This window comes from Grampus griseus, assembly GCF_964374135.1.
Source record: "Grampus griseus genome assembly, chromosome: 9".
NCBI classification, from domain to species: domain Eukaryota; kingdom Metazoa; phylum Chordata; class Mammalia; order Artiodactyla; family Delphinidae; genus Grampus; species Grampus griseus.
Window position 1 is genome coordinate 42,165,330 of NC_139003.1, and position 26,960 is coordinate 42,192,289.

The following is a 26,960-nucleotide window of genomic DNA, read 5'->3' on the forward strand; positions in this document are numbered from 1 at the left end:
AAAAAGGTCTAGTAACTTGGCCAAGGTCATAGGGTTGGTACACGTCAGAGCAAAGACTGGAATATGGGCCTATTGTCACCATGTGTTTTGACCAATATGCTAGACTGCCCCCACTTGGTCGCCAAGAAGAGAAGGGACTCCTCAGCACTGGTGGAACTGATCAAAACCCACTGGGTATGGCTTAAACAATAGGTGTTCCTCTTTCAATACAGTTCAACAAATTTTCACAGTCAAGCTCTGGGTTAGGCTCTGTGGGACAATATGAAGTTGAGTAGGAAAGCTTCTTTGTTTTCTAGAAATTCGAGACCATGGGAGGAGGGCTAGAACTAAGTAACTTTCAAGTGAACTACAGAACACAGCATATTTAATCTTCATCTGATTATGTTATCTCCTGCATTCATTCACTCAATCACTCATTTATTTTTTCAACACGTGTTTTCTCTGGCAAAATGGTACCAGTTGAATCCAAGAGGGAAACACACTGGATCCATCTGACACATAATTTCAGAATACAAGCATTGTGTAATATCACTTCAATAATTTTTTAAAAAGTGTCTAAAAATAGTTGTTCCCTGTTCTGATGAAAGACAGGTGAAAATTCAAATTCACAAAATATATAGAGTATGAGGGATTATTAATTAGCATGGCAAATTTTTTCCCTTTACAAAATAATTAATTGCCCTTAAAAAGGCATAACAGTGAATGGATGCCAATATTAATTAACTTCCTTAAATAACGAAATCACTGGACAAAGAAACTTAAGGGCAAGGATCCACAGCCACGTGAAGCACCTGGAATTACAATGGAGATAATCAGAACGATGTGGCTTGATTTACAAAATTGGGAATTAAGGACAACTTTTTGGAACAAGCCCACTGGACACCGCAAGTAAAGGAACTTAGTTATCCAGGAGGCTGTAGGGTTTTGTCCAAAGAATGCAAGGGTGGGTGGGGGGGAGAAGGGTAACTGGGATCTGCCTGGTTTTCCCAATCTTCCTGGGCTTCCTTCAGTCATGCCTTCCGCTTGCTACGTGTAAGAAAATGCGTTTTCGACTAAGGTTTTGTATTTTAACAGCAAATAAAGTTTTTCTGCTTTCTTTCAAGCCACAAGGTTACAGCATTTAAAAGTAACAGAACATACGATAATTTTTTCTTCTCGGTCCACTCAATTTTATCACCCTCAGCCTGGGCTCCTACCCTGGTTTTCAGTTTTAATGTCAGGCACACACTTGTGTCTCGACCCTTAACAGCTCCCCTTGAGATACTCTGCTGCCATTTAAAATCGGGTTGCCCCGCTCGTCGTATCAGCGAATGCGGGAGCTGCACTCGGCAGCGCTCTAAACTGCAAGGCCACACATTGTGGAGTAACGTGACCCAGTGGCTCTACTTTGTTCTGCTCTTCTTCCAGCGGCAGGGCCACCGAGGCTCCAGAGCGCACGCACAGCGCCCCCGCGTGGTCATTCCCGAGCGTCTCCTCCCCGGTCCGGCCGTCCCCGAGACGAGCTGCTTGGGCCACGCGGGCTTTCTCGGGGTCCACTTGCAGCCTTAATCGGGTCCGAAACTTCGACCAGCGGCCCCCGCCCCGAGAGGGCCCTTTCTTCTTCCCGGCCGCTCCCAAAGGGAGGGACAGCCGCTCCCGGGAGGCGATCCGTGCCCTCGCCCCGGCTGAGTCCTGCACAGGTCCCACGTAGGGCCGGGGTCGCCGGGCTGCCCCAGGTCAGCCCCCGCCCTCGCCGGAAGTCCGCGCGTGCGCGTTGGCTGTCCGGGAGCGCGCGTCCGGCGCGGAGGGGCGGGGGGAGCGGGACCGCAGCCGCTCACAGGGTGTCCCCGCCCCCGCCCCCGCCCCCCGGCGTTCCGCGGTCGCCGTGACAACCGGCAGCGGCGGCGGGCGCACGAGTCCGGCGCCGCCTCCCGGCCGCACCGCCAGGCAGGCAGCCGCCGCCAGGCCTTGCAGCTTTCCCCGCCTCCCCGCCGGCGGGGAGGGGCCGGCCCGCCCTCCGCCCGCCCGCCTGAGAGTGAGCGGCGCCGGGGCCGCCCCGCCAGCCCGCCGTTCCCCGGCCGCCGTCCGGGCGCGCGCAGCGAGCGGGCGCGACTATGCCAAGATGGTCCTGCAGGCGCGGAACAAGCACCGGGAGGCGGCCCCCAAGCCGCCCCAGCCACCCCGTGCCTCGCAGTCGCCGCTGAGGGGGTCGCCAGATGTCGGCGCCGGGGAGCCCGGGCCCGAGCGCGCGCCCCCGTCCCCTCGGCGCAAGGGCGCCGCGGGCAGAAAGGGGCCCCGCGCCGAGCCCGCCCCGCCGCTCGCCGGGGGCGGCCTCGGGGGGCGCTTGGCGGCCGGGCTGCGCGGGGCGCTGGGCCTGCGGCTCTCGGGGCGCGGCCGGACCTGGACCACGCTCCTGCTAGGTGAGCAGCCCAGCGCGCGGGCGCCGCCGGGACGCGGAACTTTGAGGCGCGGGCCCCCTCTCCCCTTCCCCTCCGCTCTCCTCCGGCTTCCGTGCCGCCGAGCCCCGCCGGTCGGTCCCTGCCAGTTCGCAGCCCTCTCCGAGTTTTCCTGGGACATCCTTACCTCTTCCTTCCCTCTCCCTCCCCTAGGCTCAGTCTTCCTCGCTCCCTTCCTACTTGCTCTCTGTCTCTGCTTTAAAAAAAAAAAAAAAAAAATGGCCCCGAGATCAACAGCTGCCCGGCCTGGCAGCGAATTGGCAGGTCTGCGCTAACGAGATTGGACGCTGCTGATTGGCGCGGGCCGGCAGCCTTCCAGTTATCTCGCCTCCTGTCCGGGAGGATGGTTTGCCTTGGGTTGGAAGCGATTCCACTGAACTCAAAGCAAAAGCACGTCCCCTGTTCTAGAAAGTTGCTAAACTTATAATTAAATTTTGGCGTGCTGTTTTTCTTCTTGGCTGCAGACACCGCCGATGGCACTTTGTGATTCCCTTCCGCACGTCACCTTCCCGGTTGTGTTGTGTTTTGGGCCCCCAAGCTGGGACCCTGCTGACCTGGGAAAGATTGGTATGGAGGGCTCCCCCTCATCCGCTGCCTTGACCTAACGAATGATATGTAGTGATGTGCTGAAAAAAATAAAGTTGAAACATTCACATGTTGTGGACCGACTTCAGGTTTCCTTTGTTTTCTGGTCGACATTCTGATAAGGCAAGTTATAGCAGTTTGGATAATAGGCCTAATTTTTCTAAGTCTAAGTCAGCAAGTAAAATGCTGTAACACTGCCTTTTCCTATATAATGTCATTAATGGGCTTTGGCTACTGAATTATTTAACTCTTGGTCCTTTCAAATTCCTTTAGTGACCCCAAAGAATTTGGAGTTCAGTATAGACCAGGGAATAAAATACAACAAATCGGCTTCCCCTGAGATCACAACCACTCAATCATAGAAAGCCAGTCATCACCGTGTGTGTGCGCCTGCACACGCACACATTTTAATGGGCTCAGAAATGTTGATATTGCTTATGGGGTACTTTTTTTTTTTTTTCTATTGTAGATTCAAGACTAGAGAAATTCAGTATTTTCAGTACATTTCTCCTTTTTTTCAGTAGCGAGCTTGAAAAACCTTGCCAGTGTGCAGGTTAGTTCAATTCACCTTGGGGAGGCAGCATGGTACAGTGGATGAGACAGAGGCTCCTGATCCAGTTCACTGTGTTTAAGTTTGGTTTAAGTTTCAAGTTATTTCCTTTGCGAGCCTTGCCTTCTCTGTGACATGGGATTATCACCTGCCCTACTTCAGGGCACATCCTGAGGAGCAGAACTAAAAGGGGTGGGTACTATATGGCTAGACACTTTGTATCTAAAACATTTAACAAGTTTTAGTTGCTGTTAAACTAAAAGCACAAGCATAATATTGATTTGATATCTGGTGACAGAATGAAGTTGCATTTTTCTTGAATAGATAGCTACTATAAACATTAACCACTTTGTAGCAAAATATGGAAGGGCATCACTCCTTAAGGGAGGTTACAGTAACAAATCATAGAGTAATATCTATTGCCATTTTCTTATGTGCATATTTTCTTTGCTTGTAATTTCATTTCCTTTGAATCTTATATTGGATGGCTTATATTTGGATCTAGTAATCTAGTAATGATTCATACCTAAGTTTTGTATTAATGTAGCAGTGTGACACTTTACTTGACTCATCCCTTTGGGTATTGGAAAGAGGTACAGTGAAGGTGCTGTCCCACATTTTTGGATGTACTCTGGACACTGGCCATCAGATGGATGGAGGTTGGATGACCAGACCAAGGTCTAGAGACTTTCTGTCCTTGCTAACCGTTTACATGAGGACACGGGGCAGCTTGAAAGATGATTCTGGAGAATAACCAGACCTGGAATGTTTGGTTCTTTCTCTGGATCTGTACTCTCAAAACCTGTAAAGAGGAGCAGAGTTTAGACATTTTTGAAAGCTGCCTCATTTTCACTCTTCTTCCCTCCCAGAATGAGTGAGAACTGAGCTGACATGGTATGGTTTTTTAGTACAGGATTTTACTATGACAAAAATTGTTTCATTTGTGTTTTGGAAGAAATTTTACAACTTGAGGCTCCCTGATAGAAGCACACCTTTTAAAGAGAGACTGACTAGGGGTCCCTAGTCTCTCATCTCCTCCACGTGTGTGAAGCTCTGATGGGGAACTCACAACCTACCAGGATGGCCCTTACCACTGTTGGGCAGTCTTAAGCCCTGTTAAAAAATCCATTTTAATAAACGTGTTTTTCTGTTTTTTAGACATTATTTACCATTTAATGGTAACAGTCATAAAGAAGGTCTTTGAAATGTTTATTTTTAGATGTTTCAACCCAGTAGCTCCCTATATCAGCCAGGGGAGGCAGTGGTGTAGTAAGAAGAACCATGACACAGTGTTTTCCTAACTTTTTTGACCACAACCCACAGCAAGCAACACAATTTACGTTAAACTGCTCACACTTCTGAAAATCCAACCCTGTATATTTATGCATGTGTCTCTCTGTCTGTCAAACTGTTTTATGTCAGTGTCCTGGCAGGAAACAGATTTAACAAGTGGCCTGTTTTCAAAAGTGTGAGCAGGTTTAAGGAACCCAAAAAGGACACTGAAGCACCCAGGGATTGTCACCAGTGGGAAGGTGCTACCACCTCTGGGCCTGAAGGGGAAAGGGAGCTTCCTCCGGAGCTGAACCCAAGGAGAGCTGTGGAGTGGGGGCAGGATCACCCAAGAAGAGTGACCCCAGACACTCTGCCCACCCTCTGATCTCCCACTGGTGCCTCTCACTGGCTGTCCAACGGGAAATCCTTAGGCAAGGGGTCCAGCTGAATCTTTCTGTAGGGTCAGCCTCCTGGGGCTGGGAACAAGGCAGAGAAGGGAGGAGAACGGATTTGAAAAGGGAAATGGAGACTAAGAGCAGTATGTGCATACATTTAAAATAAAAAGGTCATGCACTGTACTCACTCTATAATATACAGTGCATTTTGATGTTCTGTTCTGTCCTTTTTTTAAAAATGCTGTTTATAAACCATTAAGCTGATTTCATGATCTAGTATTATGACCCACAGTTTGAAAACACTGCCTTAGAGGAACTGTTTTCTGATTCTGTACCTGTTTCAAACTCATTGGTGCCTGAGCAAAGCATTTAGCTTCTCTGAGCCTCAGTTTGTACACATGTAAAAATGGGAGACCCGGACTAGACTAGTGGTTCCCAACCTTAGCTGTATACTAGTGTCACCTGGAAACTTCAAAAAATCCCGAAAGCTAAGCCACATGTCAGACCAATTAAATGAGAATCTGGGGTGGGGTGAGGTGGAGGGAAGCATTAGTAGCTTTAAAGTCTGATGTTCTGCTTCCCTTTAGGAGCCGACTGTCTAGCATCACAGAGCTGACATTCCTACCTGACAGCAATCCCCTGGAACTAAGTGTATCTACCCCTCCCCTCTTTTAAATGGGGACACAGCCCAGTTTGCCAAAGTTTCTCCTAATCTCTATTGTTTTCCCAAAACGGGCTGTGAGTTGCTATTTATCATCTGATATGTCTGTTATTTTAATTGGAGTAGCATTCACGGAGATGGTGAAGACTAGGGGTATGGTGAGCGGACAGATTTAAGGGAAAAGATCAAGAATTCTATCTTGGACATGTTACCTTTGAGACATTCGTGAGATGTCCAAGTAGAAATGTCAAGTAGGCAATGGGACATAAGAGAAGAGATCTGAGTGGAGACATAAAACAGGGAGTCATCAGCAAATGGGTGGTATTAAATTCATGGGACTTGATGATAGTATCTTCTCCTGATATGGGGTTTACTCTGTGCCAGGCATAGTTCTAAGTATTTTAGATTAACTGACTTATCTCAAATTCATTTAACTATTAAGTCAGTCCTCACCATGACACTGTGATTGTCATACCCATTTTACCAGATTGGGGACCTGAGGCACACAGATGTTAAGTAACTTGCCCAAGGTCACCCCTAGAATGTGGAAGGGTCAGGACTTGAACCCAGGCAGTGTGGCTCCAGAGTTCATGCTCTTAACTGCTATGCTTATATTTCATCTTCTCTAGGGTGAGAATAGCAAGAAGAGAAATGAAGCCCCAGGGTCCAGTTCAGAGAAACCTCAACATTTAGTGCTCAGTAAGCATTAGCTTTCTTGTTTCTTCCTTCTTCAGGGGAAATAAGGAAGAGAGGGATCATAACTAGAGATAAGGGAATAGAAGTGGAAAAAGAGCATATTGGGGTTGGCTTAATGGGCAAGAAAAGCTGAGGAACCGAGAGGCACAGGGGCCACTGGCCATCTTGTGGTATGGCTTTCAAACAAACACTTAGACACACCTGAGCACCAGCCCTGAGGGTGTGTTAATACATAGATGTTGGGCCAATACAGTTCCCTGAAAGCCAGTGAGTTGGATGGGTATTTGGGCTTTTAGAGAGTTTCCTCTGTTTAAAACCAGTTTTTTCTTTCTAAAGTACACTTCTGGTTAACTTTAAAGAATGTTTATAATCACTTAAATATATGTTATTATTAAAATATACAATTAGGAGGGTTCTGAATATGTGATATTCATGAGAGCTCAAATAAATAACAAATGTGATAAGTTTAATTTGTGTAAATATAAGGATATATTACCAGCTCGTGATTGATTTTTGGCCCATAATATGGCATCAATACTGAAAGCAGATAAAACTTTATTATCTACATGTGTGTATTTGGATGTTGCTAAAATTTGCACTGTAGCTATTTTTGTAAGCTTTACACACTTTGTAAGATTAGGCTATATTATAATGTCTCTTAAAGCTTATGTTAATGAGATATTTACATTATCATAGAGACTACAAGCCTGTGTGCTTGTTTCCAAATGGGGTAGCATAGGCTTTATAATTTATATGTTTAATCTTAAATTCCTGTTTTGCTAGTTCATCTTTTACCATCAGATTATACTTTGCCCAAACCATTGGAACATTATTCTTCCAAGCTCAAGAGTCTGCTAGTTTTCTTTAGTTACCATTCTGATGATTACTAGTCATAAAAGTTAGTAAAAATTACACTTCTTTCTAGGTCAAAACCTTTATATTATTGTTTAATCCCATAAAAAGCAGTCCTGTTTCATAGGAAAGATCAGTTCTCCATGGGTGATCTTTCATAATTCAAGAATCATTGAGTACGATTAAGTTTAAAAAGTGGAAGAATTAATTTTTAGAGTACATAAATCTACAACTATTGTAACTTTTATTTTTGTTTTGATACTAATTTTCATTTTCTCAGCATTATTACTGTCTCCCCCCCCCCCGAATGCATTTAAGAGCTCATATATCTTCATGTTTTCCTGGCATATTTCCTCATATTTGACTTCCTTTCCAAAGTAACCAATTATCAGGTGTGTTTTTCAGTACTCTCACTACACGTAATTGATTCTTGGATGGCATTTTGTATTTTAATCATAGCAGCAAATGTTAACATAACAGCACGGTCACCAAAACCATTCACAGAAGTTCTGAGTGATTCATTGTACTGACCAAGGATGGAGGTGATTTTATCTTCTAGTTTACAATAGCACCAACTATATCTTAAAACACAGTTTATAAATCACTTGGCCAATAACTTTTGAAAACTTGCCATCTTGACAGATTTTTAATTTGAGAATATTGTTATAATTGAGAAGAGTGAGGCTTTATTCGTATGTTCACGCCAACTCAAATTTGCCTAATATACTACTGCTCTGCATTGCATTTTCCTATTACTTCCTAACAGTAACCACTGCTTTTTGTAGTGCAGCCTTTCAGTGCTGAAAATGTCACACCTCAGAATATTTTCCCCACGTTTTAATACTAATCATAAAGTACTTACATAACTAGCAGAGAGCTACTGTTTTCTACTTATGTTTAAAAGTTTTTTTAAAATAAGACCTGATTCCTCACTCTTCTCATCTTTGATCTTCATGGAAGTTTCATGGGAATCTAGAACTTAAAAGTTAACTCCTGGAATTTGATATGTGAGGAAACCAAAATGGGCCAGGTGAATGGTCTGACATCTCTAGTGAGTTCACTGGGTGAAGTTTGGGATTAAAGTTAAGGTATCTTGGCTTGTTAAGCACATCTGTCAAATTGTAGGTTTCAGATCTACAATCTAAGGCAACTGTCACAGATGCTTTAATGGGAAGATGATCTCATGTGTTCCAAGACCTGATAACTTTTTTAGCAAGAGCACTACTTTGGTGGCTTATGGGGAATTGATCTGATTGTTAAATCCTTATGGTCAACCTGTCAGTCTCCATTTTGTCTTTGCATAACCTTTTTTCGGGAACTACTAAATTCTGAATTGTTTTTGATTGTGTTAGTTGGTTGTTTGGCATTGTTACAAAAAAAAAAAAAACAGAATAAAATAGTAAAAAACAGTATCACAGTTTTCTTAATCATTTAAAGGCTAAGCAAAACATTGTGCTACCCAAGGGCAGTTTGCAATTTGGGGAGAATGCATAACCTTGAGAATCCATAACCATAGCCTTGAAACTTTAAATGGCTTATCGATTAATGAACTTGTTAAAATCTCTTGCTTAATAATATGCTGGGCCTGGGTGTATATTGTGTATATATGGATCTTTTTTTTTTTTTCCTCTGGTGAAGAGATGTAGCTTATACATTTTTTTTCATTAGATTTATTAAAGCTTTACAGTTTCACTATGCTTGCTCAGGGGCATTTAACGAGCTAGCATATTATTTCAGGTGTATATTTTATCTAGATACTTGTTCTTTAAAAACTGAATGGAATTTTTTTTTAGTAAGGAGAAAGTTACTTTATGAAAATTGGTAATGTAGGTTACTGTTTGATTTAGAAATATTTGTGTCCATATTATGTGAGGATACGATTTTAGAAGGAAGTTAGAATTTATTGCTTTAAAAACCCATATGTTGGGTAATTGTATTAAGTATTGCCTACTTTAATATATGTATATACATAAATATTTTAAATGTGAACATTTTCTTTGTCTATTTCTTTGTTTAGAGGCCTAATTTTATACTGTTTGGGGGTGGTGATATACATTTGCCAGGTTCTGTTTTTATAATTTCACTTCAAAATAAACCTTTGTCCTTGATTTTTAAATTATTTCTAAGAAGTTTCCTCCTTTATGTCAGTGTACCCTTTTGGTTAAATGTGCTTATTAACATTTTTTAATGCTTAAGCTTCCAATTAGAAGGGCACCAGTGGCATAGAACCCAGGCAATCCACGAGGCCTTGGTTTATCCCAATCATGTGACCTTGGGCCTCATGGGAAAATAAGAGCCATTTTTGCCTCAAAAGGGCTCCTGGATCTTTTTGCTTAATATGTGAAAGTGCTCTGTGAACTGCAACTGATAAACAGTTGTTAGATTTATTCATTATAATTGAGAATTTCTTAATTTTTCCCTAACTGTTGTAAGGTATTATTTTGCTCAATGCCAAATATATGGAGGAGATTCAAATTAACTAAGGTCAACGTTACAAGCATTATTACATAGACCACTGTGAATTCTACCTGGGAGCTATATAGTTTCTTCCAATCGTGATGGAATTTTAAAGTAGTCCTACTTCTCACTTTGAGACTTAATGTCTCTATTAATAAATTGAGTGCATTCCTTTTTTCCCTATTGAAAAAACAAATTAAAAGAGTCAAACCTGCCAAGGCTTTTAGTTTGGGGAGCAGAAAGATCTAAAAGGAAAACAGAAAATAGCCATGGAGGCCCCTTGGACAGTGTGAAGTCCTAAGTATTAGTAGTTGTAGCTATACAAGGTCATTACATGCTAGGAATAGAGATAACCAGGTGAAAACCCCTCATTTCACATTTGGTGAAGATGAGACTGAAGCTAAATAAGTCATATAAAATCTAAGGAATATTTCTTCTTAAGAATGACTTTCTTACCATGGAAGGTAAAAAAGAATTCGATTCTTAATTTTTTTTTTAATTTTTATTTGTTTATTTTTTTGCAGTACGCGGGCCTCTCACTGTGGCCCCTCCCGTTGCGGAGCACAGGCTCCGGATGCACAGGCTCCGGATGCACAGGCTCAGCGGCCATGGCTCACGGGCCCAGCCGCTCCGCGGCATGTGGGATCTTCCTGGACCGGGGCACAAACCCGTGTCCCCTGCATCGGCAGGCGGACTCTCAACCACTGCGCCACCAGGGAAGCCCTACCGTTCTTGATACCACTGGTTGAGTGGTTCTGCCAAACTCCCCTCCTGGTGTTCCTAGAGCTCTGAGAGCCTGACACACTATATATATAGTGAGTGAGCCTTCAGTTAATGTCTCATTATTGTCAATATCATGTGTACTTTGTATCACCAGTATCAGTGATGGGAATTCTTTTGTGATGTTGGATCAGAGTCCACATACAGCCTTATTGTAACTCTTATTTTCTGGCTACGCACCATAAATCCTCGCCTAAATTGTAATCATGTCCTGTAATCCATCCCCCCTCCCCCCCATCCCACTTTAATAAACCCTGTGCTGAGAGGGCCACTATTGATCTGCCTCCTCAGATTTCTTACAGTTCATAGACTTTGTGCTATTTGCTTGGGTGCCTAATGTGTTCTCTCATTATTTTATGCACCTAAATCTTCTCTCTCAAAGATTTTATCTTTAAAGGCCCAGATGCTGGCTACTATCGCTTTAATGTCCTCAGTTTCTAGGAAAATGTGTTGTGCATCTAGGAGGCATTTAGGTACTTGTTGGCTTTAAAGCCCTTGATAACACACAGTCTAGGTGTAGAAAGAAGGAAGGGGCCAAGCCTGAGGTATATACGACCGTTTTCTCTTTCCCAAACTGGGTCCTAAAGAATGTCTTTTTACTTATTAGTTTACTATACAGAAACTGGGCTTTGATTTTTTCTAGGTACTGTAGACTAGAAACATGATTTCCTTCAATATATTAATTTTGTTATATCTGTTTTACCTTCACATGATTGGGACCCTTTGAGCAGTTTGGAATGCTTAGATATTGTCTTTAGGTGTTTAGGTTGTGACTTAATTGAGTATATTCTCTAATTTCTCTCACATGGTGATAGTCATTTAACAGTTCAACCCAGTGAGGTGCCAGGCACAATGCTAGAAGATGTAGATATTAAGATGAATTAAACACAAGCTCAGCCTCAAGGCTTCTCATCCTAGCATAGGGAACTGTTTAGGTGCTCTAATAAAAGTGTAATAGCTATGTTGGCAGGACAAGCTTCACAAAATGCCACATTTGAATTCCTTTGACTTTGAAGGATGAATTAGTAGTTTTCAGGCAGGAGCAAAGGCGTAGCATCATTAAAACACTTGGTAGGGACTTCCCTGGTGGCGCAGTGGTTAAGAATCTACCTGCCAATGCAGGGGACGCGGGTTCGATCCCTGGTCCGGGAAGATCCCACATGCCGCAGAGCAAGCAAGCCTGTGCGCCACAACTGCTGAGCCCACGTGCCACAAGGACTGAAGCCCGCGCGTCTAGAGCCCGCGTCTAGAGTCTAGAGCTCTGCAACAAGAGAAGCCCACGCACCTCAACGGAGAGTAGCCCCCGCTCACCGCAACCAGAGAAAGCCCACATGCGTAGCAATGAAGACCCAACACAGCCAAAAGCAAAACGAAACAAAACCAAAAAACACTTGTCATTTTAGGGGATCATTGCCCAGTGCAGCCAAGCATGAAGGGTGTGTGGTGGGATTAACTGGAAAAAGGCCAGAATGTGGACTCCATGGTGTGGGCCATGGAAAGTCATGGGACTTTTTAGACGGGGAGGAGATGCTTAAGTCTGTACATTTAGAAACTGACTTCCTTCTCCAGGATGGATTGTTGGTGTGGAATAGGGAGACTATTTACTGGTGACTTCATCTTCTGGGAAGAAACTTTTAAACTCTGAATGGACCCTTGAGAACAATTGTTAGTAATATTAGGAAGAGGTTGAGTGTGGAACTTGTCAAGGTTGATTTTAAAACCTTGTCCAGTGGATTTAAGAAGAGTTCTTAACTTCTTTTTATGTCGTTTTGTTACTTGAGCATTAGGGAGGCCAAAACTGTGCAGAATGCTTTAAGTATGGATTAACCTCAATTTAAGAATAAGATGCATTTTTAAATTTTGCAAGTTATTTTGGACTTACAATATATTTCTGTGTATAAATATTGTTACAAGATGAGGTCATCGAATGCCTACAGATGGGAAGGGAGGCAGCTCTGTCACTGTGGAAAGAAACTGAGGCTTGGAATTAGAACTTCTGGGTCCAGGTTCTTGCTTTTGGGGAAATAACCTCTCAGAGGCCCAGTTTTTCATTTGTAAAATGGGAATAAATACAGGATTGTTGTGAGACTCAAATAAGAGGGCTTGTGAAGGTATTCTGTGAATTAAGTCAAGTACTAGTTATGAAGTACACGCGTGAGGGATTAAATGTAGGGTCAATGGGAAACTGTAGTCCTGGCTGCGGTTGCAGGAGGGTGGCTGGCAGGTTACCAGAGAGGGGCAAGGGGAGAAGCAGCCCACCCTGGCTTCACAGTTCCTGCTCTCCTGCCTTGAGGAGGAGGAAGAGAGAAAGGACAGTGGGTCTCCAACTTTAGCGTGCAGAAGACTCAGCTGAGGAATCTTAGGAAAGCAGATCGCGGGGCTCGGCTTCCCAGCAATCCTAACTGGGTGGGTGGGAGGACTTCTGAGTCACCTGCTGGGGCGAGGCGACCTGGGGGAAGGTAGGAGGCTGGGAGAGTTGGTGAGAGAGGTCTGGGGGATCTGGTGCTGGTTGGAGAGGGGCTGGGATCTAGGAACCCTTGAGGACTGAGCAGAACAGCATGGAAGGACCCCCTCCTCCATTTCTTTCCCCGTTCCTCCTGCCCTCTTTACTGCTGGAAAGCTCTGCGGGCCAGGCAAGATCGAGGGGGGGAAGCAGGGGGCGTCCCCTTCCCACTTTACGAGCTGTGGCTGGAAGGAGGGGTGTCAGAGGGAGCAGAGCTGGGGCAGGACCTCGGGAACTCCACTGTGCCGGGGTTCCAGACTGAGAATGGCAGGCTTAGGCAGCGGGCTGCGCGTAGGCGAGGGGTCTAATATGCACTGATCGCTGGGACTCTATTTTAGAAAAAAAACAAAACAAAACTATTATATGCACACGAGTGTGTGTGTGTGTGTGTGTGTGTGTGTGTGTGTGTAGCTATCCATCAAAGTATATTCAACTCTGGTTTATTATGTGGACATGGTTTAGGATTATTTAATTTCCCACCTTAATTATATGCATTAATTCATCAAACATTTGAGTCTGGCTATGTGCTCAGCTTCTTGCTAAGTACTGCTGTAGTAAAATTCAGTGAAACATTGTTTGTACCCTCAGGGAATTACATTCTATTTTGTTTAAACAAGATTCTAATAACAGGAGAAGAATAATTTTCAGTGAAGAAGCAGCTCAAATCGCATAAGGCTGAAAATTGATATAATTGTGACATATAATCTTGTACAAAATTTCTTTAATCAGAAAGTGGAAGGAGTGGCCAATTTAGTTTCAGAGTATTGGTAATTTGTGTGCTTCTAGCAAAACTTAAGAGCCTTTCAGAATTCTCAGCCACAGGATTGCAATCTTTTGAATTACGTTACAAAGCAAACCTTCTTTCCTTGAACACCTTTTTCTTATAGAATAGTTTTGGATTTTTTGAAAGTTTTATCTTCTGATTTTTTTAAAAAAATGTTGTATTTACCTCAGTACCTTAGAATGACAAGAAGAGCATATGTGTTAAACTGGAAAAATTGGTTATCAATTTTGTGACACTCCCAGAAGACTATACACAGGATTGATAATCACTGGAATACATGTAGAGAAAATCATTTATAATCTTTTCTGTAGGCAAGAAGGCAAGAAAAGCTCTTTAGGGATACTTGAGGAAGTTTTTGTCATTTTATGTCGTTATGCTTAAATTATGCTCACAAGGCAGTATCTGCTTTACTTGCTGGGGCTTTCATTTTCAAATGACATGCATATAATTTATCTCAATTTTGAATAAATTAAAGTATAGCTCTACACTTTTATAAAAAAATAATAGCTTCTATAAAACATACTGCCTTTATCAACAGATGAATTGTAACTTTTTTCTTTTATCTTTAAAATAAATAAAGAGGGAAGGGGAATAAGATACTTAGGGTAAGGAGGCTCTGGCCTTTGTGTCAGCCCCTCCCTGCTCCACAAGAGGCCACACAGCACAGGGATCTTAGGTCGGAATTCCTGCTTCCAACCTCCCTTTCTCTGTTTATCCACTTTGTTTCTTGGGCAAGTTCCTAAAGTTCTCTGGGAATCAACGTGTTATCTGTATACCAGGGAAGGTTGGTACCTAAGACATCGGATGGTTGCGAGGATTTATCGAGTTAGTTCAAGTAAAGCACTTAAAAATGCCTGGCAGGTAATAAGAATTCAAATGTTAGCTGCTTTATTACTATTATTAAATTGAAATGAACAAAGGACTTCAAAACATTGGGCAGATTATGAATCGACCCTGGAAACTATGAAAGAGGGTCATTCAAATGCCAAGAAATCCAAGAATTGTCTAGTGCTGCACGGATTGAATTAAAGGAAGGCACCAAAAGGCACTTTGTATCTTCCATCCTTCTGAGAAGTTGTAGTATTCTGAGGAAGTAGAGAGATGATGATCTTGAGAAATCCTATGTATCACTGCAGAATTGTGAAGGTCAAAGACTAATTTAAAGGCATAATGTGAAATGCATTTCTGTTAAAGTCAGCAGAATACTGGATGCCCTCTTTTACCAGAATTACTTGGTATTATTCTAGAAGTTTATTATTATTGTCAGATGGGAAGAAGAAACTAATAGTAAAATTATAAAACATGAGCAAAGTTATCTTTTTAAAATATTATTTAAAATGGAGAATTGAAGATGATAAACCAAAAAAAAAATAAATAAAAGAATTAATAGTTTAGTAAATGAGCCCAAAAGAAATACATTACTAAATAAATACACTTCAAAAATAAATACATTAACAATATCCAGTAAAGTATAATGAAAACAAAATTTCATGGTTATTAGCAGGAACAAAAAGATGTTAAACTCCCAGGTAAGACTTAATAAGAAATATGAGTTAACTATGTATTACGTATTAGCTCTACTGATAGGATTTTTGTCGACAGCAGTTGAAAAGAGTTGAATAATTGAAGTTATATATCATGTTTATGGATACTAACATATACATATATATTATAAATATGTAGATTCTTCCCATATTAATTTATGAATGAAATCAAAATTATAAGCTCTAAGGGATTACCAAAGTATAATGTGACAAGTCTTCAGTATAAGGTGGTATTTACATTCTATGATAGAAGAATGATTTATTCAGCAACATGATAGTTAGATCATTGAGAAAATAAAGCCCAGATTATATTATGGTGGTGTGAAGTCTTTAAAGGTAAAAACCAAAAAGAGAGTGGATACTAGATTTGTCAATAAGAAAAAAAAAATCAAAATTTCAAAAGGTCAAAGTACCATGTACAAATAAATGTCAAATGACAAACCTAGTTAAATATTTGTAGTTTCAATGATCTGGAAAGAGTAAATCTTTTTCTTTTGTAACTATTAGTATCTTCTAGGTAAAATGCATTTTTTAATTTTTAAAAATATAAATACTTCTTTAAAAATAAGACAATAAAATCTGAGCTGTTTGTCTTTCATTTCTAAGAGTACTTTATAGTTCATTTCCTTAGTATTTAATCAGAAGCCTGCAATACAGTGAATCTTGTGATACAAGGAAACTGAATAGTATTTTCTGGATTCATTTTAATGTGTTCTTTGTACTTGTACAGAAAGCAAACTATGAGACTGGTTTTATTGCTAGCTTGTTTTCTCTTTCTTTTCTATTTTCCTTACCCCCCTCCATCTCCTTCTTCCTTCTTCTTTTGTTTTAAATTTGTTTAAAAAATAGTAAAATGTGGGCTTCCCTGGTGGCACAGTGGTTGAGAGTCCGCCTGCTGATGCAGGGGACATGGATTCATGCCCCGGTCCGCGAAGATCCCACATGCTGAGAAGATCCCACATGCCACGGAGTGGCTAGGCCCGTGAGCCATGGCCGCTGAGCCTGCGCGTCCGCAACAGGAGAGGCCACAACAGTGAGAGGCCCGCGTACCGCAAAAAATAAAAAAAAAGTAAAATGTATTATAGAAATTAAGATATTGCAGCACATATCGAAAGTGATAGTTCCCTCTTTTTGTCCATCCCCAGTCCTGTTCCCTGAGGTCACCATATTTCTTTATTCTGTTGCCTCTCACCATTGGTTCTATTCGCTTTGCAGTTCAGTTTGTGGAACTTTCCATCTGAGGGTTTCTTGTATAGTTGTTGGCAAATAATAGCTCCTCATTTATTTTGTTGAATGAGTGTATGAATGAAAATTGTAGATATATGCTTAATTCTTTTATAATTTAGTCTATTGGTATTTTAAGCAGAGCCCTGGGACTTCTTTTGAAGAGTCCCTATTCTTTGCCCAGTCCCTAAGAGTTCAAGATTTACAGTTCCCAAACTTTACCATGCTTATCTTTGTAATGCTTTTCTGTAGGGTGAAAACATTTTTTAATGCTAAAGTAATAATTTACGTTTCTTTTTTCTTGCAGCTGCCTTTGCAGCAGTGTTGCACTGGTAAGATTGTTTTTCTCCTATGGTATATTTTATGCAGATGTTTATAGCCTACCAAACTATTTCTCATATATATATGAATAATTTCAGTTTAAGGATGAATGTATATTATTACATGCAGCACACTAGTCTGAAAATGTAGTTTAATTCACAAATCAGAGCCAGAATAATGCAATTTTTTAATAAAAAAGATCTATTATTAAAGAGGTTATATTTGAGACTCTCCTTCCCTTAACATTAATATAGTGTTCATGTTGAGAAGAAGATTCATTCTTTTAATTTTCTGGATAGAAAGAAATATGAATTTCATAAATCAGACATTTCTGAAATGGTAACCCAATGACATTTATAGTTTAATCTATAATTTTATTTTACTTGGCTTAAAACGTCATTATTCTGGTTCATTCTAATTTTAAAATCTAATTTGAATTAGCTTTTAAAATTCTTATAGAGAGAAAGTTTAGTAGAAATGTAAGATATACTGAGTGGAAAAACAAATATGCATACCATTGTGTTTGAGTTTTATCACAAAATGAGTTGCAAATATATAGATTTTTTGTTTTTTGCTTTTAGAGTTTCTTTTAAAATTATACTTAGTATAAGTTTCAACACTGTTGCTTTGTTACTCTTTTGTTTTACAGGAGCCATATCACACACCTCTTTGAAAATGATCGTCATTTTTCTCACCTCTCAACATTGGAAAGGGAGATGGCTTTTCGCACTGAAATGGTTAGTTTTCATGTAATATTTTATTATAGTAGTTTAGTAATCTAAACATTTTAAGCTTTTCATCCTGGAAGTTTTCAAAGATGTTCCAAAGTAGGAAGAGTAGACAACTCCCCCTACCCATTCTCCCAGCTTCAACAACTGAGGACACATACCCATTTTTCTGTCATCTACATCTTCACACACCCATCTCTTTTTAAAGGAAACCTCAGATATCGTTTCATCTGTAAATATTTTTCATATGTGTCTCAAAAGAAAGGCCTTTTTTTTGTTAACTACAGTATCATTGTCATACTTGAAAATAATGAAGAGCAATTACTTAATGTCATCAAAGATCAACCAGTGTTTAAATTACCTGGGGGAATGGGCATTTAATAACCATAATTCCTCTGTAGAGAAGAACTTTCCCACAATACTTATTTGGTTTGTTTCTCTGAGGTACACTTCACAGGAAAGACAGGAAATGCTTGATTCTTTCTTTTTATTACAACTTTTCAGAAAAATGAGTTGGTTCCCTAGCATCTTCTAGTGGTGACCAATGGAGTTCTGTTGGTACTCCTTTTGGAATACCATTATGGCCTGACAGATTTTAACATATTTTTTAAACTTACCTGTCTTTAGCTGGTGAGAGCCCTTGCAGTTCTCTCTGTCTCCTTGACATGACCTCACTAGTATTCTGTAGCTTCCTTACTTGCTGGTACTACAAGACATTTCCTCTCCAGACCTGGAATCATCCAGTTTTCCAAGGAGCCCTGATTCCTTTCAGTAGCACATGGTATTTAGAGACCACAATTTTGGTTCTAGAGGTGCTCACTGATAATACTTTATATTAGATTGGCCATTGTGTCTAGGCCTTTTTAGTAAACAGAATTAGGAAACAGTTTTTTAAAAGGAGAAAATAAATTATTGATTTATATTTCTAAATTCAAATTTAGTTTTAGGTGGTTTTTACTTTTTTGATATTAAATTTGTATCTTTTCTGTCAGCTTGAGAATCTTGGTTTCAAATTACTTATACTTGAGGAATAAAAGTATCAAAGATATTATTAAAAATGATTACTGAAAATAATTTAAAACTTTCTTGCAGCTCTTTTTGACTTTAGGATATATTCCATTAGGGGTGTACAGTAGAATTACTATCGATATGTCTTAAAGTTGTTTGAAATCCTCTCCCAACTAGATAAATAATTAATTCTTCTTCTTTTTTTTTTTTTTTGCTATTTAGGCATGTAAAATTTTTTGTTTTTATATTTTAATTATATAAGATATTCACATGGTTCCAAAATCAAACCTACAAGGTAGGTTGTAGTTTCCTGGGGCTCTCATAACAAAGTACAATAAACTAGGTGCCTTAAAAGAGCAGAAGTTTATTCTCTCACGGTTCTGGAGGCTAGAAGTCTGAAATCAAGGTGCTGGCTATCCCATGTTTTCTCTGAGACTCCTTCCTAGCTTCTCATGGTTCTGGCAATCCTTGGCTTGCATTGGAGGTACAATCACTCCAATCTCTGCCTCTGTCTTCATGCAGCATTTTCCCTTATGCCTCTGTGTTTAAATTTCCCTGCTGTTATAAGGATATCAGTTATTTTGCATTTGGAGTCCACCTAATCCAGTATTACCTCATTTTATTTTGATTACATTTGCAAGGAGCCTATTCCACATAGGTCACATTCACAGGTTTTAGTGGACATGAAATATTGGGGGACATTATTCAACCTAGTACAGTAGGAAGTATTTAAAAAAACAGTGATATGAGAGCTAAATACCATGGTATCAAGAACCATTCTTTTCCTTTTCTGGGTAGGCAAATCACTTTGATATTTATAAACCTTAAGGTGAGTTTAGAGTTTGATAGCTAATGGTACTGGCTACCAGGGGAGCTCTAGACAAAACTGTATAGCAGATGGAATTGGTTCATCTGTTTTGCCCTATGCTGCCACTTCTGCTCCCTCATAAGGCTTCTAGTACTTGCTTGTTTTTTGTCCCATGTAGTATTCCAACCTTGATATCTTTCATAATTAGCATGTCAAAGTAAAAAATTATTTTCCTCAAAATGGGAGTACTACCACTGTCCCTCTGTTCCACCCTCAGAGCCCCGGTCCTGCAGGGTACTTACCTTATGCTGAGCTGAGAAGAAGGAAAATAGTCTGTAAAACTAGCTGGCATCTGAATGTAACTTACATGTAATACATCAGTGTGTAGCCTTCCTAATATATTTGTATTTTTACGTATAACTCTGGAGGAAAAGTGGCTGATAGCACCATTTTGAGGATTCAAATAAGCATTTAGGGGGAAACGTTTTTGGCTGAGGATGATTGCGTTGGTTCATGGTAAACTTAGGTTCCATAGTAAACTCATCCTGTTCGTAAGATAGCCTTTACTAACACTTCAGTTAGTATGGGTTATAGGGGTTTCTTAAATGAAGCGTGCTGTCTGAGTTATATTACTTTTTATTATTTTTTTAATTTTTTTTGCGGTACGCGGGCCTCTCACTGTTGTGGCCTCTCCCGTTGCGGAGCACAGGCTCTGGACGCGCAGGCTCAGCGGCCATGGCTCACGGGCCCAGCCGCTCCACGGCATGTGGGATCTTCCCGGACCAGGGCACGAACCCGTGTCCCCTGCATCGGCAGGCGGACTCTCAACCACTGCACCACCAGGGAAGCCCTATATTACTTTTTAAATGTTGAAACTATTTTTGAAGCTATTTTGAGATCAGTTGTTTCAATTAAGACAAGGTTATACTAAGATATGTAAGTTTTTTGCAACCTGAGCGTTTATTAGCGATCAGAAACCTATGAAATTAATTGTAGCTGTAACTTTCTTGATGGCTTTATTTTTCAAAAGCAGTATATTTAAGTTTTTTTTAAGCTAATAAGAGGCATAGTGATTATGTACTTTTAATCATAACATGTGCTTATTTCAGGGACTATATTATTCCTACTTTAAGACTATTGTGGAAGCACCCTCATTTTTGGATGGAGTATGGATGATTATGAATGATAAGCTGACTGAATATCCCCTTGTTATTAATACATTAAAAAGGTTCAATCTTTACCCTGAGGTAAGGTACTTTTTCAATTGTGATTTTTTTTTTTTTTTACTTTTTAAAGTATTACTTATATTAAATGCTGATTCTAAATCTAAGATGTAATTCAGTATATTAAATTTTCTTTTTTTTTAAAGAAAACGTGTATCTTTTCTTGGAAAGGAATATGGAAAAAAGATCATTATTAATTTTGGGGGTCTTTAACTGATTTTATGGGAATGATTAGTATGATTGCATGGTTTACAAAGTATGAAAACTGTCTAGATTTGGTATGTTTATAGGGATTATAGCAGAGGAGCGCCATTACTTGTACATGTCATTTGCCAAATAATGTTTCTTCCTTATCTGGGATTCTTCATTTAATTGAATGCACTTTTCCCCTGTGGGAGTGGAAGAAAGGACCTGAGATAGGAAGGCAGTGATATCAGTAACCTTTGGCTTCTCCTTCACCATCCCTCCTTCATTTGATGCATCCCTAAGCATTCTCCAGGACCAACCTGAGATGTAACTTCCTCAGTGACTCCTCCTTGAGGTTCTCCTGTTAAGCGTACGTCCCCTGGGCTCCCCCTTCTTAGCGTGCTGATGCTTCTAGAAGGCATGCTGCCTGATGCCAGGGCCATGGTCTCTGTGGGATCTCAAGCCTGGGCTCAGTACCAGCACGAAGCAGGGCTTTTGGTCATTTCGCATTGAGTGAGTGGAGTCCAACTTCCAGATCAACTGAGTTAGCCTGATTGATTAGTAAGGCAATAGAGATAGAGGAGATAGAGACCAATAAATAATCACCAAAGTACTTATTGAGTACTTTCTATAACCATGTACACATTTACTTTTACAGCAATGGGATCACACAACACATAACATTTTTTATAAGTGCTTTTTGTCTTTTAAGAATATATATATATATATATTTTTTTGCGGTACACGGGCCTCTCACTGTTGTGGCCTCTCCCGTTGCGGAGAACAGGCTCCGGACGCGCAGGCTCAGTGGCCATGGCCCACGGGCCCAGCCGCTCCGTGGCATGTGGAATCTTCCCGGACCGGGGCACGAACCCGTGTCCCCTGCATCGGCAGGCGGACTCTCAACCACTGCGCCACCAGGGAAGCCCTGTCTTTTAAGAATATTTAAAACCATCTTCCTAAGTCATCTTTTCTTCACCATCATGTTTTATGGCTGTATATACAATCTACCATTGTTTATTTAGTCCATCTTTTATGAAAACTTTGGTTGTTTTCAACTTTTAAAAGATCTAAAGCTGCAATAAGCATCCTTGAAGCGAAATCTTTACATACATTCTTATGTTTTTTTAAACTATGAATATGTTGATGTGGAACTATTTAGTTCAACAGAATATATGCTTTAATGATTTTGGTACATGTTGCCAAAATGCTTTCTAGATAGATTATATTCCCACTAGCAGTTTTTCTGAAAATGCTTGTTTCCCTGCATCCTTGCTAATTTAATAGGCTGAAAAAAGTTAAGATCACATGAAGTATTTTGTTCATTGCTGTATATATGTGTGTGTATGTATATTTTATTCAATGCTATATCTTAAAATGCATTTTCACTTTTAAAAATAATTGCTTATTCATGCCCTTTGTCTATGTTTTTATTGATATTTTATAAGCGCTCATTTATTATATGCAGGATGTTAATACTATGCTATATGATAAGATATTTTCTCCAGCTTTTTGTTGCCTTTTAGTTTTGTACAGTATGATGAGAATGTATTTTTTCTGTTCAGAGATATCTGTGAAGCTTTTAGATTTATGGTTTTTAGTCATTCATATGTAAAAAATCTTCATTCTTAATTGTTATAATTATATTTTTGAGATTTACATTTTTAATTTATCTGGAATTCGTCTGGATGCTCAGTGTTGGGGTAGGGATCTAACGTTATATGTTTTCAAAGTGGTCTTCTGTGTAACCTGACACTTGGATGAGTGGTCCGTCTTCTCCCTGCTTCTTTATTATATCCAGAATTATTATACATATATGCTTGCATCTGCTTTTGGACTTCGTGTTCAGTGTTACCTTAGGTTGAGGTCCTGGAAAAGAGGAGATGTGCACACAGGAAGTGTATAGGGGAAAGCCCTTGGGTGCGACATCTGAAGGGGGATGAAGGAAGTAGGAGGAGGAGGAGGAGAGCTGAGCTGTGATGCAGTCACAGCAAAGGCCTCAGCCAATCCCCTGGGAAGCTCTGGAACTGGGATGACCCCGCAGAGTTGTCCTACCTGAGGCAAGGGCCCCTGGCCTTTATACCTCCCCCTGTTGAGTAGTTAGGCATTGGATGCAGTTGCCCTTGGGAGGGGGTATGATCTTCAGTGAATTTACTCTCTTCAGCAGAGGGTAGCTCCCAGAGAGGGACTCAGCTGGGAGCTGTCGGCCACCAACCCTCCCAGCTGCTAGGGGAATGAGTGCCTCAGCCTTGAAGGGGGATCTGGGTGGTGCTCCACTGCCTCCACCATGGTTACGTTGATCTGTCTGGCTATTCTTGTGCCAGCATCACACTATTTAATTATGTAAGTAACAAATTTTGTTATCTGTTAGGACATTTTCTTCAATTATCTCCTTTTTGTCATTTTTCCATATAATGCATCTCAGTAGACATTTGGGATTTTGCTTAGCATTGTGTTATGTTTATGAATTAATTTGAGGAAGAATTCACATCTTGAAAAATTAGATCTATTTAGGAAGACAGAGTATCTTTCTATTCAACTCTTCTTTTATGTCCCTTAGTCGAGTTTTATAGCTTTTGAAAATTACAGATTTGCATATTTCTTGTTATATTTTATTCTTACCCATGAGAGGCCATGCACTGGTAAGACTGACCAGTGAAGCATCTACACAGGGGATTATGAAGGTCCTTTTACTAGATTTAAAGGAACCCAAGTGGATGGTACAGGAAGGGAAAGTTTGATAATTATCAAAATATCTCAGAAATATTCTAGTAAGGAAACTGTTGAGGATAATATTTTTTTCTTATGGTGTCTCTCTTTTTTTTAAAAAATTAGGTAGTCTTAGCCAGCTGGTACAGGATTTATATCAAAATAATGGACTTGATTGGTATTCAAACCAAGATATGTTGGACAGTTACCAGAGGAGAAGGACTCAGCCCTATTGAAAGCTGTGAAGGCAAGTTTCTATGATATTGTCCAGTTGTCTGTTGCAGCATAATAAATTTCCTGCAAACTTAGTGGTGTACAGCTTCTGAAAGTAGGGAATTTGGGCAGGGTATAGGATGGTTGGTTGGTTTCCACTGTGTCAGAGGACTCTGCTAGACTCAAATGGCTGGGAAGACTGGAATTAACTTGGGGCTACTTCACTTAGAGCCAGAATGTAAGTACCTGCATGGTACTTGTACCTGCAAGGCTGGGCCCAACTGAGACTCAACTGTGACACCTACATGTGCCCTTTTCATGTAACTTGGGCTTTTGTGTAGCATAGTACCTCAGGATAGTTAGGCTTTTCATGTGGTAGCTCAGGGCTCTAAGTTGATACTGCATGGCGTCTTCTATATGGCTTCTGCCATGATCTATTGAAGCAGTCACAAGCCCAGCCAGACTCAGAAGCAGGGGCATAGGCCCCGTACCTCTACAGGAGGAGTGTCCATGATTTTTCAGCCCTGTTTTGAAACCACAGTAGTTACTACTCTGCTCTCATCTATGTTCCACACTAGTGTCATGTGTTCATATGGGAACCAAGGCAACCATTTAATATATATGGCAACCATTTTCAAAATAAGCACATTTTAATGTAAATTGCCAGACACATAATTTATAGTTAGAGCATATTTTTTTCTTTATTTTTAAAGGATTGGGAGATCCTGCTTGCTTTTATGTTGCTGTAATTTTTATTTTAAATGGACTAATGATGGCATTATTCTTCATATATGGCACATATTTAAGGTAAGACTATTCATTTTTCGTATGTGTTTATAATATTATATACTAGAATAGTAAGAATAGTGGGATAATGATTGACTTATAGTTAGTTTTATAACAATGTCATTTCTAATATATCTATTTGTAGATACAAAATTATTTCCCATTTGAATGATTTTACCATTGGCTTAGCTAGCCACATTTAAAATAATTTTAAAGGTTTAAGTAGAGCAGGATGGGGATATTCGATAAATATTAAATATTCATAGGCATTTGTGCATAAGCAGTATATACTGTTTACATAAAATATAAAGGAAAGAACCACTCATTATCAAATGGTGTTAATGACTATTTTGCTGATGTTAAATAGAAATATATTCTATACAGATATTGAATATCTGACCTCATTTACTTCATAGTTGAGCAACATTTCTAAAACTAAAAGATAGACAAATTTTCTGAGTTTTGTATTTGTTTCTTCTTTATTTTGACCATTCCTTACATTACTTGCTTGAACTATTTTACCTTCAGAGTATCTTTAGAATTTTCTTTTTTACTTCTTACTGATTCTTTGCGGTACAGAAGTATAGCGTATGTATGTGATTTTCAATTTGGGTTAATGAGTGTGAATCTGCTATTATCCTGTTATCTTCTTTGCTTTGGAAGTGTGGCATTCTTAGTTTAGTGTGCCTCAAAGAATCTATTGCATCCTAGCTCAGTGTTTTAGTGTATAGCAGTTGCTTGATAAATATTTGTCAAATGAGGAAGCTATTAGAAGACCAACTTAAAATATATTTGCATAGAGATTTAAGATACTTAGAGCAAAGTCAGAAATGTTAGCATCAAAGAAAGTTCTTTTAATTATGTAATTGGGGGAGACCAAAATGAAAACTCATGATTAAAAGATGATGTGAAAAATTTTGTTTTTGAAACAAGACACACAGAAATAACTTAACCAAAGTATCTGATCATCAGGAGAGGGGGCTGACTTGAAGGAAAGCAAGGCCAGTGTGCCTTGTCTCATGAGACGCCAAAGTTAGATGAGTTTGAGGGGATCTATCCATTTTGCTAAGTACTACCCAGCTGTCTTATGGAGAGCTTTATTACATTTGGGAAATTAGATTTTAAGTAAGAGAAGTTAAAACATGGAACATGGCATTATTACTAAATTGCTAATCTGTAGTTATGCTGTTTTGCAATTGAAAGAATTTCTAAACATTTATTAAAGTAAACATTCAGTATCATTTTCGTATAATGCTTGCTATAACAACTGTTTCAGAGGCTGAAGGCACAATATCTGCCGCAGAGAATATGAGGTTCTAGTTTTGGTTGAGGGATTCTTGGTGGTTTGGGCCCTGGCCTGAGATTTTTTAGTCCGCAGACAGCAGTGTGCTCCCTACATGTTCATTTGTTCAGTCAGCACATAAAGTGCGTACCAAGTGGTCTCTTTTTGAGACTGCGTGTTTGGGTTCTGAGAGCATGGTGGTGGGGTGAGGTGAGAGATGGCAGTGGTGGTAGGCGTGTGTCAGTAGAAGATAGACAGCAAGGATGAAGTGCTTACAGTTCTGGGGGCAGGAGAAATTTGTTCTGTGTGGAGCAGTCGATCTAGCTCCGCCTTGGAGGGTCAGAGCATTTTGGATAGGTGGAGGAGAAAAGAATCCCAGGGGCGAGCAAAGGTGGAAAATCTGGGATATGGAGGGGTTACAAGCAGATCAGTTTTACTGGGACGCAGATGATTGAGGAGGCGTTGTGGAAGAGTAAGATTGGAGAAATGAGTTGCGCTGGTTGATGAATGACCTTAATGCCAGGCTGGTTTGAAACCACTTCCAAAGCAAGTGAAGGAAATCAGAAATTTGACCAATAGAGGGACAGGATTCAAGGTGAGCTATGATCTCATGTGACCCTTGACACCCACCTGCCCCCAAAGTCAGCCAGTGACTACTTCAGCACAGAGTCTGTCAAATTGCAGGGCTTTACCTAGGGGATTTTAAAATCAATTTAGTGAGTTAGGCCCAGCAACTTTTTTACATGAAAAAGAACACAAATGTAAAAAATAAAGTATACCATTATAAAATAGGTGTTATTTAGAGAAACTTCTGTTTGTTGCTTATTGTATATATGTGTGTAGATGTACATGTGCTGAGTTGTGGTGTAAAGTCTAATTTCTTATTGTAGTTTTAGGATAAAAAAAAAAAAAATCCATAGACCATTCACTGCTTAGGGTAGCAGGAGGGAGTGACTTT

At 40.1% G+C, this 26,960-nt stretch overlaps 1 protein-coding gene across 1 annotated transcript in view; it reads left to right on the forward strand.

Annotated features, from left to right (window-relative positions):
* Positions 1 to 2,101: 2,101 nt before the first annotated feature.
* DPY19L1 (dpy-19 like C-mannosyltransferase 1) overlaps positions 2,102 to 26,960 on the forward strand; it is a gene marked incomplete at its 5' end in the record, with an annotated part of 94,602 nt that continues 69,743 nt past the window's right edge. The window contains 6 exons of the mRNA XM_082662197.1: positions 2,102 to 2,399; positions 17,046 to 17,070; positions 17,709 to 17,796; positions 20,713 to 20,850; positions 23,848 to 23,968; positions 24,648 to 24,741. Coding sequence (XP_082518323.1) covers positions 2,102 to 2,399; positions 17,046 to 17,070; positions 17,709 to 17,796; positions 20,713 to 20,850; positions 23,848 to 23,968; positions 24,648 to 24,741 — 764 coding nt within the window. The remainder of the gene's footprint in view (positions 2,400 to 17,045; positions 17,071 to 17,708; positions 17,797 to 20,712; positions 20,851 to 23,847; positions 23,969 to 24,647; positions 24,742 to 26,960) is intronic.